This window comes from Drosophila teissieri, chromosome 3L (assembly GCF_016746235.2).
Source record: "Drosophila teissieri strain GT53w chromosome 3L, Prin_Dtei_1.1, whole genome shotgun sequence".
Taxonomy (NCBI): Eukaryota; Metazoa; Arthropoda; class Insecta; order Diptera; family Drosophilidae; genus Drosophila; species Drosophila teissieri.
Window position 1 is genome coordinate 8,206,041 of NC_053031.1, and position 17,704 is coordinate 8,223,744.

At 47.4% G+C, this 17,704-nt stretch overlaps 7 protein-coding genes across 7 annotated transcripts; 5 read left to right on the forward strand and 2 right to left on the reverse strand.

Moving 5' to 3' along the window:
- Nucleotides 1-3,736: 3,736 nt before the first annotated feature.
- On the reverse strand, nt 3,737-5,003 carry LOC122617284 (signal recognition particle receptor subunit beta). The gene is made up of 3 exons (XM_043793082.1): nt 4,832-5,003; nt 4,440-4,746; nt 3,737-4,382 (listed from the first exon to the last, which is right to left on the reverse strand). The coding sequence occupies exons 1-3, from the start codon at nt 4,935-4,937 to the stop codon at nt 4,061-4,063; spliced, it is 735 nt and encodes a 244-aa protein (XP_043649017.1). The 5' UTR covers nt 4,938-5,003; the 3' UTR covers nt 3,737-4,060.
- Nucleotides 5,004-5,074: 71 nt separating this feature from the next.
- Nucleotides 5,075-5,936, reverse strand: LOC122617533 (guided entry of tail-anchored proteins factor 1). The gene is made up of 2 exons (XM_043793429.1): nt 5,752-5,936; nt 5,075-5,696 (listed from the first exon to the last, which is right to left on the reverse strand). Exons 1-2 carry the CDS (start codon nt 5,821-5,823, stop codon nt 5,232-5,234), a joined length of 537 nt encoding a protein of 178 aa, XP_043649364.1. The 5' UTR covers nt 5,824-5,936; the 3' UTR covers nt 5,075-5,231.
- Nucleotides 5,937-6,032: 96 nt separating this feature from the next.
- Nucleotides 6,033-10,873, forward strand: LOC122617531 (erythroid differentiation-related factor 1). The gene is made up of 6 exons (XM_043793425.1): nt 6,033-6,358; nt 6,410-8,876; nt 8,933-9,182; nt 9,240-9,551; nt 9,615-9,808; nt 9,872-10,873. The coding sequence occupies exons 1-6, from the start codon at nt 6,338-6,340 to the stop codon at nt 10,255-10,257; spliced, it is 3,630 nt and encodes a 1,209-aa protein (XP_043649360.1). The 5' UTR covers nt 6,033-6,337; the 3' UTR covers nt 10,258-10,873.
- A 576-nt stretch (nt 10,874-11,449) lies between these two features.
- LOC122617534 (chorion protein S18) lies at nt 11,450-12,391 on the forward strand. The gene is made up of 2 exons (XM_043793430.1): nt 11,450-11,605; nt 11,790-12,391. Exons 1-2 carry the CDS (start codon nt 11,591-11,593, stop codon nt 12,300-12,302), a joined length of 528 nt encoding a protein of 175 aa, XP_043649365.1. The 5' UTR covers nt 11,450-11,590; the 3' UTR covers nt 12,303-12,391.
- Nucleotides 12,392-13,188: 797 nt separating this feature from the next.
- Nucleotides 13,189-13,882, forward strand: LOC122617537 (chorion protein S15). Its single transcript, XM_043793433.1, has 2 exons — nt 13,189-13,324; nt 13,397-13,882. The coding sequence occupies exons 1-2, from the start codon at nt 13,313-13,315 to the stop codon at nt 13,751-13,753; spliced, it is 369 nt and encodes a 122-aa protein (XP_043649368.1). The 5' UTR covers nt 13,189-13,312; the 3' UTR covers nt 13,754-13,882.
- Nucleotides 13,883-14,653: 771 nt separating this feature from the next.
- Nucleotides 14,654-15,489, forward strand: LOC122617535 (chorion protein S19). Its single transcript, XM_043793431.1, has 2 exons — nt 14,654-14,808; nt 14,898-15,489. The coding sequence occupies exons 1-2, from the start codon at nt 14,794-14,796 to the stop codon at nt 15,402-15,404; spliced, it is 522 nt and encodes a 173-aa protein (XP_043649366.1). The 5' UTR covers nt 14,654-14,793; the 3' UTR covers nt 15,405-15,489.
- Nucleotides 15,490-16,828: 1,339 nt separating this feature from the next.
- On the forward strand, nt 16,829-17,452 carry LOC122617536 (chorion protein S16). Its single transcript, XM_043793432.1, has 2 exons — nt 16,829-17,205; nt 17,306-17,452. Exons 1-2 carry the CDS (start codon nt 16,887-16,889, stop codon nt 17,389-17,391), a joined length of 405 nt encoding a protein of 134 aa, XP_043649367.1. The 5' UTR covers nt 16,829-16,886; the 3' UTR covers nt 17,392-17,452.
- Nucleotides 17,453-17,704: the final 252 nt, after the last annotated feature.

The window sequence follows — 17,704 nt, forward strand, 5'->3', positions numbered from 1 at the left end:
GTAGCCCCTCAAACGCCGGCGCAACAAATTATTGCGTTTAAAAATAATTTCCTTTAAAAATAAACTTAATGAAACAGCGCGTGATGTGCAATTGACACGAAGAGCCACGATGTTGGATCCCAGGCTTATGCAGCCAATGGATATGTACTGCGGCAATGCGAACAATTTGCCCCACAGATTCCAACGGCTACTGGCTGCACGCACTGAATCCATTCGAACCTGAGCCTGAGCCTGAACCTGAAACCGAAACTGAATCTGGGATCTGGGATGTGGAGTTTGAAGCCCGGGGAATGGGCGAGTAAACCCATAATTATCCATGAGCACAGGCGTCGTGACATGAGAAGAAGTAAAAACGTTTATGGCACGCCAAAAGCTCCAATTTGCCAGGCTGATTTCGCAGCTGCCGCTGGTGGGTCTCCCCTTTTCGGATCGGTGGGCATTATAATTAATCAAGAGATGTATGCACAGAAATCAAAAATAATCATCAATGCCTTTGTGATGCGATGAGAAAGTGTTGCAGTTGTTGAAAGCCATTGCCCACAGCCAATTCCCCGTGATGACGGCCAACTCCGGGCGTCAAGTGTCCGCCATTATCACCATCATCATCATCATCATCATAATCGTCAGCAGCATCAGCAGCATTCGCAGCATTCGCAGCATCGTGATAGCCCAAACAACAAGGCGCAACAATTTGGCATTACATGGAAATTGCACTCGATATTAGCTGAAAGGGAACCCAAAGCAAACCCAACCCATCACATCCCAACCCATGCCATCCATCCGCACTGAGCCGGCAAACCGAACCCGAATCCAAAGATGGGCTGGTCCTCTTGTCTCGCACCATTTAATTAGATGCCGCGTCAACAAGGTGCTAAATGGGCTGCCATTATGCTGCTGCCACAGCGTTGGGCCGCGTGGGCTGGGCGGATGCACCACACAGCGAGAAAATATCGCATTAAACCATCTTTAAGCTATAAGTTGCAATACAAATTGAAGCCCCTATAGACATAACATGGCAAATTAATGTTGTATAATGGATATAATCAACTCTCCATAGTTTAAGATTAGCTGGTTAAATAATTTAATTTAATAATTTTTCTCTCAGTCTAACGATGCCGCTCCTGTTACCGAAAAAATGAAAGCTTGCCGTGCTGTGCTGCAACCAGCTGTCGGAGGAGCTGCCCCACCCGGGGGCATGCGTTGCTCTCCTTGTTCGATGTGCTCACCTCGTTGACTCGTCCGCCTGTCCCCTTGTCCACTTGTCCACCGGTCCAGTTGTCCGGTTGTCCGGCAGTACTGATTATGCAGAGGTGATAATTGCAGTGTCCGGCGCGTCAAGATTTATTTTTTGAGCTTTAACGATGTGTTAAAATAAATTGCATATGTGCACGGCGAGCGACCGCTTCGCACTCACTTTCCTCACTTTTCCATTCTGGCCGCCCGTGAAAACCCACAAAACGTCGCGCCTGTGTACATAAAAATTTAATGGGCGCCTGCTGCATCTGCCGAGATACGTATACCCATACGTATACCCATACCCATATAGGTAGGTGTGCCCTATAGACCTTGCCCACCCCACTTTATATCCGTAATTGCGAGCGGGCTTATTAAAACATCGGGGTGTGCTTGAAGGGGGAGGCGTGTGCCCGGCCATAAATCGCATAAAGACTTTCTAAAAATCGCAGATTTATTGCCCAGTCAAGTTCAACTTAATATATTTCGTTTTTTTTTCTCTTATTTCTTGGTCAACTAACGGTTGGGGATGCGATCGTAATTCAATATTTTGGGCCCCCCGTCTAACCTCAAAAATGTCTGTCTGCCTTCCAGCGAATTTTGCTTCACCTCTGGCCCAAAAAAAAATTGAAAAAAGATTTCTGAATTTCTGGTAACTGGATCTGTTCGAGGATATCGTATGTATTTTTTCGACTTGCCTGTTGCGATTTCCAGCCTAATCAGTCGTGAATAATTCGCAGCTACTGTGTACGCCTCGGCATTCGGATCGAGGATCAGAGGGGCACTCCTTCCGCTTGGCTAAAGCGTGTCTGCAACATATGGTTCCCTTCGCCTCCAACTCTGCCTCCAACTCCAGCTCCAACTCTGACTCCTTGAAGCCCGTCTGCAGCTGTAAAAAGTCTGGCTCTGGCTGCACTTTGCATTTCTCGTACACTTTTTGCGCCTGCTGCTCTTTTTTTCGTGTGTAGCACGTGCTTCAATGCACATGACACCGAATCAGAATCAGATTTTTGGGATCGAGGAGTCTAGACAGGAAGTGAAGGAGTCGGCCGAAAGCTTAACCAACATGTGACTCGACATTCTTATCCAAAAGTAAGTAGTAGTATTCGTAGTAGTAGTAACACTAGAAGAAAGTAAAGCCACATTGTATTTTCATTCGTAAATGACTCGTAAATGAGTTATCGCACTCTGCTCATTCACAATAATTCTGTGGCACCCCACGCTTCATATATGTATGACTTATGTATGAAAGAAAAACCCCAAGAGGAAGTGGGGAATACTCAGTGTTTAGCCCAAACTCAGTCACAATCCCCAGATAAGGCGAGCCCATTGAGCACTCAGAATGCGCGAGCCCGCCTTTGTCTTAATCGCACTTTTCCCCGAAATTCACAGCTTTGTCCATCATCAATCCGCCGCGAGTGGCCACCAACGAAGCTGGCCAGTTAACCACTTCCAGCATCGATGGCAGCTGCCAGGCGAGGATCTGAAGATCTGAGGATCAGGATGAGGATCGCGAGCAGGGACATCCGCTTCCCCACGAAATTCGGCAAATCTTAAAGGCATAAAAGCTACCGATTCTTAGAAATTAGCCAGCCTAGAAACTCTATCTAGTCAGCGGAGCCGAGGGCAGGCGAGCTCATTGATTTTCGAGGCGGCTTTTTGATCTTGGCCCGTTCGATCGATGGATTGATTTTGATGGACTCGATGGGCTGGCTGGCCCGAGCTCATCGACAGCTGTTTCAGCTGGATCGCCTCGCCAAAGGTCTCAAATCGCGAAAAAGGTTTGAAAGCTTGAGCATGCGCCAAACGTTTGCTCAGCGATCTAACAATAATTCTCGTTTCTGGGACAGTTGGCCAAAAGAATGGCTTTTTTGCCTGGAACTGGATGCCAACTGCTAGTTGGGATCCAAAAAGCAGCACAAGCTCCACCAGCTGGCTTAACCCCTTTCATGAACTTCGGTCTTTGATAGTCAAATCAAATACAGCTGTTGAAAAAAATGAAGGCAAATTGTTGCAGCAGTTAAACCATTGTTCTTCAAATAATATGTTTTTTTAAATAATATGTAAGTGGGTTCTAATAAAATGAGATGAGACTGTTGATATTTCTATAACGATTTAAAATAAATTGTTATTCCATAAGACACAAGCCGCGGTAAAATTTTATTTTTATTTGAATTTTTTTTAAATTTTTTTAGCGTCCTAAATTATTTCATTCAAAATTATAATAAGTAAGCGTTGTGATAATTCTACATGACTTCTACGCAACATTTTACATGCTTTAAAAGTGGCGCCACCCCAAAACTGTGTTTGGAAATCGAACTGCAGAACTAAACATATCGCTAGCTATCGATAGTCAATAAACTCAGTTTGAATTTTGGCGGTATTGCTAAAAATGAATAAATACATTTTCCGCCATTCTATTTTTTAAAGATAACACTTTCGCTAAGACCCATTTATCTGTTACGCCTTTAGTGAACCCACAATCAGTATCTGCGCCAAAAAGTTCATAACTTATTCGGGTTTCTTTTTTTAATCGGTTTATAGATGACTTTATCACATATCTACCGACAAATTAATGCTAAAAGTATAAAAATTTCCACAATAACCTAAAATTAGACGGGAAAATGGGTAGAAGGCAAAGGATTGGAGAAGAGGATATTTAACAATGCACGGATTTATACTCTAACATCGGTATATATAGGCATAGCATATATACGACATTGATGGCTTTAAGCAGTAAAATAAATATCAATCTGTTGTTTTGTGTTCCGCATTCTTTCCTTCAGGAATCCAGTTTTTCTCAGTCTGAGAGCTTTGTGTACCCAATTCACAGCAACCGAGCAAGCCAATCGGTGAGGGTATTTAGTTCGGTATCCTTGGCGGAGGCTTCTGCGAACTGGATATTCTGTGCGATGTGTGAGAATTCGAAGTCCCGACCAGGCTTGCCCAATGTGATGGGTTTGCTGCCATCCTCATCGCCCACGGATTGCAGTTTGCGGCTTCTGGTGTCGCGCACTGTGTTGAGTTCCGATTCCAATAGGCTCTTAATGACCTGGGCGCTCTTGGCGGTGGTTTGATCTTGCTTGTTGCAAAGGACTAGCACAGAGCAGGGTTGAGTGGCACTGTCTGATAAGATGGTGTAGAGGAAACTGGAAAACCAATGACATTAGCATGGGAACTGGGTTGTAAACCACTTGAAAACTCACTCGGCCACATCGCGGATATCCTTGTGGGCAGTAACCGAGTCTACCACAAAAACAATGCCCTTGGCACGATGCTTATATAGCTCCAAGCACTTGTCGCGCACCCTGTAATGTCCGGGTATATCCACTAGCCTGGCAGACGTGTTGCCCGCCTGGTAATCTCCCACGTTCTCCTTGATGGACGTGAAAGTGGCCGGGAATTTGCCATGGATCAGCTGCATGAAGATGGCACTTTTGCCGGATTCACTGAGACCAGTCAGCAGAAAGTCCTTGCGGCCAGCCGAGCGCCTTCGCAGGATCACAAAGATGGCTAAAAGAGAAAACGTGTGAATAGGATTTCAGACATCAGGTGAGACTCCCGGGGACAAAAGGCCAACTCCACGTGGCGTACTCACCTACTGCAATGAAGCCCAGCAGAAGGGCCACTAATATGGGACCCGTGTCGATCTCGCCCAGCTTGATCTGCTTCCGCTCTCGTGCATTTTCATTTAGTTTGTCCATTTCGGCTAACAAAACACCAAACAAATTGGATAGGGAAAATGACACGCACTCATCTAGAGCGGACACTGTGCAACACTATGTTTACGAGTAGTGCTAAAAAACACTCCCAGACCAAGGCGCGTGATTTAAACTGAATCTTGTGTGAAAATACATTTATTTGATGGGTTTACATAAAATTGGGCCTTTACATTCAAGAGTTAATGCGTGATGAAGCTTAGCAAGCCATAACATAGTACATAGTTTCAAGCGCCTTATAAGAGCTAAATGAAAAGGAGGGATTTCGCCAAGATTAAATCACGCCCCACGATTTTTTACCAAGCCGTAGATGAGGCGAAATGTCAGGTTGCAGGAAAATGCCCAGGCGGGCACAGAAATGGCATTGGCCACGCCAGTAGGAAAACTGAGGAGACCAGTGAACGGAGCCAAGCTGATCGCTTCATCGATGATCATGACGGGCGTTCCACGATTCCGGATGCTGATAAACACGGTTATTAAGGAGAGCAGCACCTTGGATCCGTAGAACATCGCCGTATCGATGCTCATCCGCATGAAGTTCTCCATTCCCCGGGCGGCTTTCAGTTTGGCCTCCGCCTCCGACACTTTGCGCTCGGCGCGCATAATTTTGATGGTCCTGGCGTACTCTCCGGAATGCTCCGCATTGCTCACCACCTCCACCTGCTCCCGGGCGGCGTCCAATTCTGTCTGCAACTGCCGGACTTCCGAGGAGTTCCTTACGCCCCACAATCGCGACACTTTGAGCTGCGGGTCAGGGTAAGTTTGAGCACCGGGTTTTTCTCATATGGCTGGTACTCACGTAGTTTCTTATGAAATCTGGCAGGATTGTGTTCAGCAGGCTGAGCAGGGCGATGACCACAAACAGCGTCATGCTTTTATGTCAGTTTTAGGTCAAAATTGTGCAAATTTGCAATAGTCTGTGATAAATCGTGTTACTAATGAAAAACAAAATAGTATGGCAGTGCTAGATAACTACCGACAGAAAGTCAGCTGATTGCCATTGGTCAGGGGTGTAGGACAGGGGTCGATTTTTTAAACTAAGAAAAGTATTTCCACAAAGAATTATGGATATGAAAAATATGCTAAACTTATGAGCTAGCACTGCAACACAAGTCAGTGTAAGTGGAACATTTGTTGGGAAAGAGTTTGGTTTTGCCAACTGAATACACGGCTTATTTAGTAAAACCCTGTAACTGTAAATGTTTCAACTCTTGCTACTCCCATGTAACTGTGCTTACACTAAGTTGGCAGCGCCGGACCTTTAGTGTTGGATAACTTCCGCAGCCCTCAGCTGAGCCGGCAAAACAAAAACACATCTGCTCGAAGTTTCTTGAATATTCGACGGGATTGGATTTTCAGGGAGTTTCCAATGAGCCAGCGCGACAATGGAAGATAGAAATGAAGAGGTGAGACCTTGAGCTGTGAAAATGTAATAAATAACACCTGTATTGCGATAGATTGAACCGTGCAGGAGTATTGGGCCACACGAGCTGGACGTGGTGAAAAGCCAGGCGGTGATTAAGTTGTCTCCCGTCCCAGTGCCCGCCCACTTCAAGCGGCTGGAGTGCAACACCAACTTGAATCTTCCGCCTCTCAACTGGCTAACCACTTCGCACAGCAGCCATGGATTGCATCAGGCCCTCTATCAAAGTGCCGGATTCGCCAGTTTTCGACTGGGCCAGATGTTTCCGGACTGCGTGGGAGAGGTGGATGTGGTCAGCGACGCGGAAAACATCAAGCAGCTGCTTAAGTTGCCTTATAGTGCGCAGAGCGCCATCAGCATGGTTGTGCACAAGGTGGGCAACACACTGCTCCTGGATGAGTTCGACATCCAGAAGTATCTGCTGCGAAAGGCGGACGACGACTGGAAGTGGTTAAGATCCTTCATTCTGGAGCACGTCTTGACCTATGGGGATACACAGCACAACTACTGTCTGAAGGAGCGGTCCCGCGAGGCGTTGCAAACAAAGAATTTGCTTTCCAAGTTCCTTTATCACAGCCTAAAGCAAACTGGTGATGAGTTGGACTACGATGTGGCTACTACACCCACACAGTTAACCAGCCGCAAACAGGGGTTGCCCATCACGGGACCAGTACTCCCAGAACCGAAGATAGAAGAGAACGTGCCAGACCCAAAGTCCAGCCATGCTTTTAATAGAAATGTGGTATGGACATTTGAGGATATACGCATGCTCATCGGCACGGATATGCCCATATTTGGAGGACCCAACAGGCCGTGCATCAGCTTGCGTTTGAGGGATGCCGCTCAGCCCATAAATGTGCTAACCGGAATCGATTACTGGCTGGACAATCTTATGTGCAATGTGCCCGAGGTGGTGATGTGCTATCATCTGGATGGCATTGTCCAAAAGTACGAGATCATCAAGACTGAGGACCTGCCGTACCTAGAGAACTCGCAGTTTTCACCCCAAGTGGTTCGCAACGTTGCGCAGAACATTCTGGCCTTTCTTAAGGCCAATGCCACCAAGGCGGGTCACACCTATTGGCTCTTCAAGGGGCGCAACGACGACGTAGTCAAGTTGTACGATCTAACTACTTTATGCCAAAGTCAGGCATCTGAGAAGTCGGAGAAAGATCCGCCCCAGCAACAGGTTAATCCCTTCACCGTCCCGGTGGGAATGCTGCTTTATTCAGTAGCTCGAAACATGAAGAACACACTGCCGCACATAAGTCCCAAGGCGGCGGGCAACATACGTGCATTGCTGGATAACTGCATCAAGCTCCTGCCCAAGGAACAGTACCCACAAATCGTGAGCTCGTCCCACTACATACTCTCGGATCTACATGTGCCGGCGGGCATCGATCCAAAGGCGCCCAAGTTTGACGAAGTAGACTCAGATGATCAATCGTTGTATGATGACGATGAAGAGGAGGACGAGGAGGACTATGAAGACGACCTACTAGACTACCCAAGTGAGAAGAGCTACCAAAGTAGCGAGCAGGGCGGTGGCAGAGCTAACGTGGCTGTGCGTCATATTTGTGATGCCCTAAGAGACTTTAAATCTCATGCCAAGAAGTCCAAGCCAGCTCCTCTAATAGCGACAACTGCTGAGCGGTGTAGCTTCTCTTTGGAGCACATTAGTGCTGGACTATCCTGCCTGCAGTATTTCAATGGAAGTCAAGAGGAGAAACTGAAGGAGTCGGAGACAAATGCCAAGCAAGAGGAGAAGCGTCGCATTCTGCACGAGGAGCAAAATCCGAACATGGCGAAGCCTTGTAGCGCCATTCCTTTACCATATGAGCAGCTTAAAGTGATCCAGCAGCCGGCACAAGTTGTGAAGAAACCCAACTCCAGGGCCAAACGCAGCAAGTCCAAGGAACTTGTCACGACTGCCAAGTCCAAATCCGTCAATGCCAGCAATCGGCAGATGAGTGCCAAGTTTAACACACAGCACTTTGGCTCCTGGAACGTCCACCTAAAGCTTCTGCTGTTAGAGAAGGCCTGCCTGACATTTGCCACCTTGGCCGAGCACTATTACGAATCTCGCCGGTACGGATCTACGTTGCGATCCATTGAACTGGCCTGTCGTTGCCAACAGGTGCTCAACAAGTATATGGCCAATGTGGTTTCACAGTACAGTTGTTTGCTAGGCCGGGCAGGTGACTGCTTTTTCCAGATGTCGAAAAACTGGGAGAGCATTGAGGAGTATGTGCAGCAGTTTGAGGAGCGGGATGCCTCAATGGACGTCATTGGCGACGAGTTGGCGCAGGAGCTGGATGGCGAAGATGAGGAGTTGCCTTCCTTGGCACCTTCCAACAACGTAGAGCAAGTGATGCTGCACAGCTGCAAGTGCTACGAACAAGCATTGGAGCATGCCCAGAAAGCGGAAAGCAATGAACTGCTTCGGCGACTAGGAAACGTGCGGAACGAGCTAGGTCTTAAGTACATGTACTGGGCTCAAGGTACGTAGCAGAACTATTGGAAACATAAACAAACTAATGCAAATTCTATATTTCAGAGGAATACAGTGAGCTAATGAAGAAGAGGGAGTCCACAAAAGACGCTGGAAGTGACCAAAAGGATGAAAGTCCAACTGCAGATCCTTCCGAGCCGTTGTATGTCAAGCTAACAGTGAACTCTTATGATTGCCTACGTAGAGGCGTAGAAGCCTTCACTGCCGTAGAAGATAATGTCAATTTGGCCTTTCTGTATTGCAATATTGGTCGATTTATGCGCCTGCGCGCCCATCTTACTATGCCCAATGAAAGGTAGTGTATTAATATACCCATTTCGTTTTTAACTCATTCTGTATCATCTTCATTTAGCGCTATTACCTTAGATAGCCAAAAAGCCTTCTATAACGAGGCATTCAGCTATTATGAGAAGGCCAAGGATTGTCTGGATACTCGAAAAGCAAACCCCGAACTATGGGACCTCGTCCATTGGGAACTATCCACTGCCACTTTTACGTTAGCCAAACAACTTCAGGACCATAGTGCAGCAGACAAATCCAGCCTCGTTGACGCCTCTAAAGAAGTGCTGGAATTGCTACAGAAATCGTTGCGACTTTGCGATGTCGAACACGCTGGGGCACGCCAAGTACTATACAGTTTTCGATCGGGCTTAATACACAAACGGTAGGTCAAGGACTTTGACTAGGAATATTTGTTAATTGTAAATAAACAAATGTTGACTTCCAGGATTGCCTCCTTCCACTACTCGCAGCTGCGTTCTCATGGCTGTTGTGATTTCTCTCAGCTGCCGAAACCTACTCTACAACTCTGTAAGTACCACTACGAGAAGGCCACACAAATACTTGAGAGCCTTAAGGAGGTGGGAGACCTGTTGGTGGTGCAGCTAGAACGGATTTCGCTTCACGAATTTCTGGCCGAACGTGAGTATTTAATTGTTAAGGTCACCAGGAGTTAAGAAATACATTATTTCCATTTTCCGGCAGTTTCCACCCACACCGCACAGAAGATTAAGCAAATGCAAGCGGCTTTGGACATTTGTTTACAGTGTCAGCTCATATTTGCCCACGTCATCGATACTAACAGTGGCCAAGTGGCCGATGACGAGTTTGCCGGCCATTTGACGCTCTTTGAGAGCCGCCTGCAGAATGCGCTGAAGACGCTTACGAAGCTCACGCTGGCCGGCAAGGATCCCAAGCAGTTGTCAAAGCTGTACAAGCACATGTATATGGAAACCTTGACTGGGAAACATGGCCTAGGGGCCCAGCAATCGTCGACAGCTTGCTTAAAGCATTTGCACATGCTGCTCGCCCGGCTACGGGCCATGTGCGAAACACAGCTGGCCCCGCGACCAGCCGTACGTGTCTTCTGATAGGTTTTACCCCAGAACCCACAACAGTTCGAATTGTATGCATTGCTCGTCGCTTGTTTATTGATGTCTCATCTCAGCCCCGCCGCCCGCAGCCGCAATTATCGTCGCTCTCCAAATGATCTGTTCCCATCTGCAAAGCAGCAAGCACAAGCAGCACCGCCAACTGTAGGACCTACAGATCGAAATTACCATTAATGCACCCATCCCGATGAAACCATAATCATCTCATCTCACCTTGCAACGCAGACTACTCATTTTGCAAACGTTTGGAGCCAGTTTTCTGATCTGGTCATCGGCAGCTTGGCTCTTATAAAGTCTGAGGGCCCTGGCTCAAACGTGTCGTTTATCTAGATTAGCCTCCGCTGAATATCTTGTTCAACAAGCTAGCTGTATCGGACTTGTGATGGATGTTCAGATCCGTCAATCTTGGCTTGAGGTTTCAGCCGACTTACTTTTGCATTACATTGCGAATACTGTTACTATTTAATATTTATCGTGTCGTTTGCTAGTTCCAGTTCCCAGTCTTACAATAATATTTTTACTTAATTCCTAAGAGCAAAGCAACTAGTATAAATCCCAATAAAGCAATCTGGCAGAGAAACTGCATACGGAGAAAGATGGTTTTCACCCCGTTTTCTGGCTACTGGCTGCTGGGACCCTGAGCCTGGCCAACATCTAAATAATTTATTATTCATTATTAAACGTTTGCGCCCGCCCATGAGCCATTCACAATTTGTGTAGCGCCACTTACTTGAATATTATAAAAAGCTTAGTGCGGCAGTTTGGAAAGTGGAACGGTTAAGTGTTTATAATTTTATTGTAATTTTATCTCAATTTTTTATTGCTTTTGTATATAAATTCTACCAACGCAGCAGAAGTTTCAGGCCACTGCCTTGACTTCACTGTGTCACTGAAAAATCGGTGTCAAGTTGTCCGCACCGTGGGGCAAACTACCTGCAATAGTGCTCGAAACTATGTGGATCCGGAGCACGAAGAGTCATGCGGTCGGAATCTTACGTAATGGGGTCTCGTCTCCGGTAGACGATGGCGTAAGCACAGACGCCTGCTATCTGGACCGGCCCGAATTGAGAGCCAGCATTTTGGCCAGTACGGATTCGGCCTGGCTGCACGTCTCCGGCGGCGTCTCAAGATTGCTGGACAAAGAGCCGAGGCCTGGAACTGCGTCTCCGGGAACCCGGAGAGCCGAAACTTGCATCATATTCGTCACGTAAGAGTCGGACTTCAGCCTGGATCTGGTATAAAAACAAAACATTGCGCCAGAATGCGACATTAGTTACCTTCGCATCGATCAACTAACCAACTCAGCCTCAGAATGATGAAGTTCATGGTAAGTCTTACATTCTACTGACATCCAAATGATTCTTTGGTACTCCGGAATGATCCTTACAATGGTATTTCACTAAATATAATTATTAATGATATATCATGTGAGTTTTCTTTTCTTGGTTCCTAATGCATTTCCAATTAAAAATTATACCCACATTAATTGAATTTTTTCTTGAATCCCTCAGTGCATCTGCCTCTGCGCCATCTCTGCCGTTTCGGCCAACGCCTATGGACGTGCCCGTGGTGGATACGGTGGTGGCTACGGTGCCCCAGTCGGCGGCTATGCCTACCAGGTGCAGCCTGCCCTGACCGTTAAGGCCATCGTTCCCTCATACGGCGGTGGATACGGCGGAAACCAGGGAGGATATGGCGGTGCCTACGAGTCGGTGCCTGTGCCTGTGTCCTCTGCCTACAGCGGTGCCAATGTGGGATCTCAGTACTCCGGCTCCGGCTACGGCGGTGCCCCACCAGTCGACGCACAGGCCATTGCCCTCGCCAAGCTCGCCCTGGCCGCTCCCACCCCCCTAGCTCCTCTGGTCTGGAAGGAGGCTCCCCGCTACGTGCAGCCCGTCTATCCCCCCACCAGCTACGTGCCCCAGGAGTACGGACACAGCGAGAAGGTGAAGGGTGGCTCGGCCGCCGCTGCTGCCAGCTCCGTGGCCGGCGGAAAGAAGGGCTACAAGAAGCCCAGCTACTAAGTGGGATAACGTTGAACAGTGAACCAAAAACTTACCTTCCAATAAGGAACTAGGTCATAATAATAAAAGCCAAAACATCAAGACTTAAATTTTGAGTATTTCATTCTTGCTGGGTTTCTAGTTTCGGGCCCAGAGTTTGGATCTGCATATCTTAGCTGAATTGGCACTGACTCGCGGTTCATTGCAATGCCATGCGATACTTTGAGCCAGCAAAAATTTCTTGGTCTCGTTGTGAACTGAAAATGCTGGTTGAAGTACCAAAGAAAAATTGCCAAGTCAAATTAAGCTGAAAGCTAAAATTACTTCATCTGTCGAGCCAAGTTACAATTATACTTCGCTTTAAATATTTTAAGGGCCCATAAGAAAAGAAACTTTTATATGATAACTTTTATGTGATAGAAAATATGGTTTGGGATGAAATACTATTTAAAATGTTTTTTTTTAATTTATATGACTGATTTTATTATAAAATTGTAAGTAAAATTCTAAGTTCTATTAAATTGTTCTATTACCTTAAAGGGATGACTAAATATTTTGTGGCGAAAACCGGCTCGAACCAGTTCTAGAGGAATCCTCCCTTAGGGCAGCCCAGTTCCGGGCACAACCGACCTGGAAACCATTACCCCCAAGAATGTGGAAAACATAAAGTTCACTTCAACAAATTTTGGAGTGCATTCGAAAATAAACGCGTTCGTGGGTCCCAATTGAGAGAGTCGCGTGTTCGTATAGCTATCACTAACCAAACCCCAGTAGAACAGCACATCGCGTAACCAAGCGATTTTATAATGGCCCGACAACAAGTATATGGAAGTACATAAATCAAATGTGAGTATATTCCAGACGGGCAATGCCACTATTATGAAATGCCATTTCTGGGCTGAAAAAGAATGACTAGTGTATATAGGTCACGTAAATGTCCAGGCTAAATTTCGCGTATAAAAGCGGGCGTTTCTGGTCGGTAAATCATAGTTTGATTGATTACCCCAAACCAACAAAACTAAGCACTCACCATGAAGTACCTGGTAAGTTGTGCGAGTTCACAGAAAGGAGTGGCAGCCATCTGATCCTCCGGATTTCCCCCTTTCCACCTTCAGATCGTCTGTGTTACCCTGGCCCTGTTCGCCTACATCAACGCCAGCCCAGCGTACGGCAACCGTGGAGGTTATGGTGGCGGCTATGGTGGCTATGGTGCTGTTCAGCGCGTCGTCTACGAGGAGGTGCCCGCCTACGGACCTGCCTACGGACCCGCCTACGGACCCGCCCGTGGCTACAACAGCCGACCCCGCAGCCTGGTATCGGAGGGTAATGCAGGAAGTGCCGCTGCCGCCGCCGCCGCATCCGTCGCTGCCCTGAAACCCGGAAACTACCGCGAGTTCGTCATTCCCTCCTACCAGACCGACGGTGCTCGCGGCTACGAGATCGGAAACGGCTACGGACCTCGTGCCTACTAATTCCCGGTCCCACGGCAGTGAATTAAACTATCGACTCCTTGCTCAATTCCTCGAGTGGCTGTCATGGCGAAGCTCTGAGAATCAGTGAATAAAAGCAGCTTGAACGCAATGGAAAATACCGAACAGAAATCCGTATTGTGTTTTGCATTGTGACATACTTTTCAGCGCACTTGGGTAAACGATTTGGCGGTGGGTCATTACTATTCCAGACACAAAATGGGTTTCTAAGTAGGGCAGCTCTCACATTTCAGCGTATTTCACTTTATAGAGTAACTGTGCACTTCAAGGCACAAAGTCGACCAGTGGAGTTTTAGAGACTTCTCAAATCAGTATCATAGGTGTTATCCATTGTCCAATCATTTTAAACACAAATAACAGTATTGTTTGCATACTCTAAAATCAGTTTCATTAAAAGATTCTCCGACCAAAACGAAGATCTTGAGTTTAATAACTAAACTAGAGGAAAATAAGTTTATGATAGTTCATGAGTTCAGTTTATGATATTTTAACGTTGCAAGCAATCATGAAAGTAGATGGTTTTGTTTATATAAAGGTACAAAAAATAACTTTAAATCCATATCAGTTTTAATTACCAATCAAACAAGCTTTGGTGGCACGTTGATGGAACCCGTTGTTGGCCCGTAATCCCACTAACCCGGTTGCGTTCCCTCACGCACCCCATAACCAGCCATTAAGCCACCATTGATTTTGGGCCTCGGTTGGAGCATCTGCATCGGCCACCCCCAACGAAGGTCGACCGCCGAATGTGGGCGATACGATGCTGCGGTGAGCAACCTGCTCGAGTCGAAACGAGCTCGACGTGGAGCCCCGATATCTGGCTAGGAAAAGCTAGAAATCCACAGAAAGTTCCCCAACAAGCTGGCCGAGAAGAGACGGCGAAGCCAGCTCTTGAGCCGTGATAAATTTCTGGGCGAGATCACGTTTCGAATGCAACAATGAATTTGCTTATATAAAGAAGTGTGCTTGGCCATTTAATATGTTAATTCTGTCAACTGTGCCAAAACCCATACATCATAGCCATGAACAAGTTCGCTGTAAGTGTCCCTGAATACCGCTTCCGTATTCCCTGCCGCTCTTTCATTTTCCGAACTTATGCTAACTGGATGTTTTCCTCATTTTGCAGACTCTGGCCGTCATCTTCTGCGCCTGCATCGTGGGCAGCTGCTACGCCAACTACGGTGGCCAGCAGAGCTACGGACCACGATCCTACGGTCAGGATAGCTCCGCTGCCTCCGCCGCCAGCTCAGCAGCTGCTGCTGGAGCCGAGGGTCAGCAGCGCTACGAGCGCCCCGTGGAGATCATTGCCGGTGGATACCGCGGCAGCTATGCCCCCGAGATCCTGCGCCCCGTCCAGGTCAGCGGTGGATATGGCGGTGAGCGACGTGGCTACAACGGTGGCAACTACCGTCGTGCCGGCTACGGACCCCGTTGGACTGTCCAGCCCGCCGGAGCCACCCTCCTGTACCCCGGCCAGAACAACTACAAGGCTTATGTCTCGCCCCCGGAGTACAGCAAGGTGATCCTGCCCATCCGCCCCGCTGCTCCAGTGGCCAAGCTCTTCGTTCCCGAGAACCAGTATGGCAGCCAGTACGGTAGCCAGTACTCCGCACCCCGCAGCAGCGGCTACTAGGCGCATGCTTGATCCCCAGCCAACCTGGCGGATGCTTGATCTCAGCCTGATCGTGTACATAATAAACCAGAGGAAAAAATCATAATATTTTGAGTATATATTATTTGGGGTTATTAGCTATTGTTTATATCTATGGGCAAACAAATTTTCGGGGCTTTCGAGTTCATTTGCAGCTGCAGCAGCTGTTCAGAGCGGGTGGAGCATGGTTCATTTGATTGCAGTCGCCACCGGGAATGTCTTTGAGTGGCTCGGCGGAAACGTGCTCCGGATTTGCTTGCTCCGGTTCGCTCGCAAATCACTCACCAAAGTGTCAGCAAAGCCATAAACATTCAATTATTTATTGTGTCAGTCAGTCAGTCAATAATCTTGTGGCCAGAAAGCGCCACAGTTCGCCGAGTTTGCCCAGTTTGCCGATTGCAGATTGCCGCGCTTATTTTTATATTTTCTGGCTGCTAAGCAATCGCATCTGCTGACTTGTTTGGGGCCAAACTCTTGGCCAAGAGCTTCAATGCTGCTGGCCATCGCTTGACATTCGAGTCGAGCGGTGAATCACGGCAAGAATTCTGGCTTCGAGTGCGGCACAATTCTTGGGAAAACTTGTCGGTGAAATGAATAGCATGTGAAGTGGGTTTGCTTAAATAGTTTTCATTTATTATGAAAGTGAATTCATGTCTTAGATACTTTTGTATTAGGCAAAGTAAGTCACTATATTTTTACCAAACTATGATTAAACAACTGAGACAAAGGCTGTAAAGAACACTTCGCAATTATTATAAGAACCAAGTACTTATCGAAATACCTACCTTAAAACATTGACGTAATACTACAAATTAATATAGATTTCAACTTAAAATCTCCTCTATTGCTATGAAAATTTTTCCTTATCCTGAAATAATTTGTTATTATGCGAGATATAAATTCATAGAATCGAGATTAAGATCCACGAACTTTTCAGAAATATTGTACAGCCAAAAATGAGTTTGTCCGCCGCCCGAAAGACTTTTCGCCGTTGCTGGTTCCGGTTAGTGTTCATTGATCGGTGGCTTAACCCCAGTTGGCCCGATTTCCGATGCGTGCATGGGCCGGATCGCCGTGGAGTACGGCCAAAGCCCCGATACCGCACACACCAGAAGCGAACGGAGCGTGCCGAGCAGGGGGAAGTCGCTATCAATGGAGCAGCTTCTCGGGGTTCCCGGGGTTGTGGCAGTGCCGCAATTTGGCGCGCAATTTCAATGAGCATAGAAATTGGAGACGATCCCGTGGCCTTATCGCCCTGGGCCCGGGGGGTGCGGAGGGGGCTGGAGATGCTGCCAGTGGCGGCCCCCCCGAAAGTGACTGGTCATCGAGGTGGTTTGGTCACGTCTGGTGAGCTCACAAATCGCGGAGCAGCTCAAATGGTGTTGCTATAAAAGCAATTTGGACACACGCTCTGGTTAATTAGTTTTCGAAACAGTCCGTTCCTCGCACCACCACCAAAAAAAAATGTCCGCCACCCTTCGCCTTCTCTGCCTGATGGCCTGCTGCGTCGCCCTGGCCGTGGCCAATCGTCCGCAATACGGCGGATCCGGATACGGCGATGTGGTCAAGGCTGCCGAGACCGCCGAGGCTCAGGCCAACGCCCTGACCAACGCCGCCGGAGCAGCTGCTTCCGCCGCCAAGCTGGACGGTGCTGACTGGTATGCCCTCAACCGTTACGGATGGGAGCAGGGTCGTCCTCTTCTGGCCAAGCCCTACGGCCCTCTGGACAATCTCTACGCTGCTGCCCTGCCACCACGCTCCTTCGTGGCTGATATCGATCCAGGTGGGTTCCCAGTCTAAGCAACCATATGGAGTTCATGCCCGGATTATATTGATTTTCCTATGCCACCGTACTTACTTTCTTTTCTATCTCTAACTTTCAGTCTTCGCGAAGAGCCCATACGGCGGATCTTATGGCGAGAAGGCGCTTCTGAAAACCGCATCCCAAGTGGGTGTTGTGGCCATCTAAGAGCTTGGATTGTATAGCTCATAAAGTGTGAATAAATAGTGATAGCTTAAAGCAATATAAATCAATGGAACTTATTTATTGGGCTGGGAAAGCAAACTTTATTTGGAACTCGTAACGGAGTTCATAAGAAAAGTGAGCATTTTATAAAACCATTCTTACGTTCTGCTTAGTACTCAAGCTGGCTAAGAAAAACTGCAAAACTTGAACACTGAGGCTCGCAGCTACAACATGTAGAAATGAAGTAAAGACCCCCGTGAAGTAAAACCGAATTTCACTGACAATTTCTTATTGTTATTATTATGAATAGAATTTC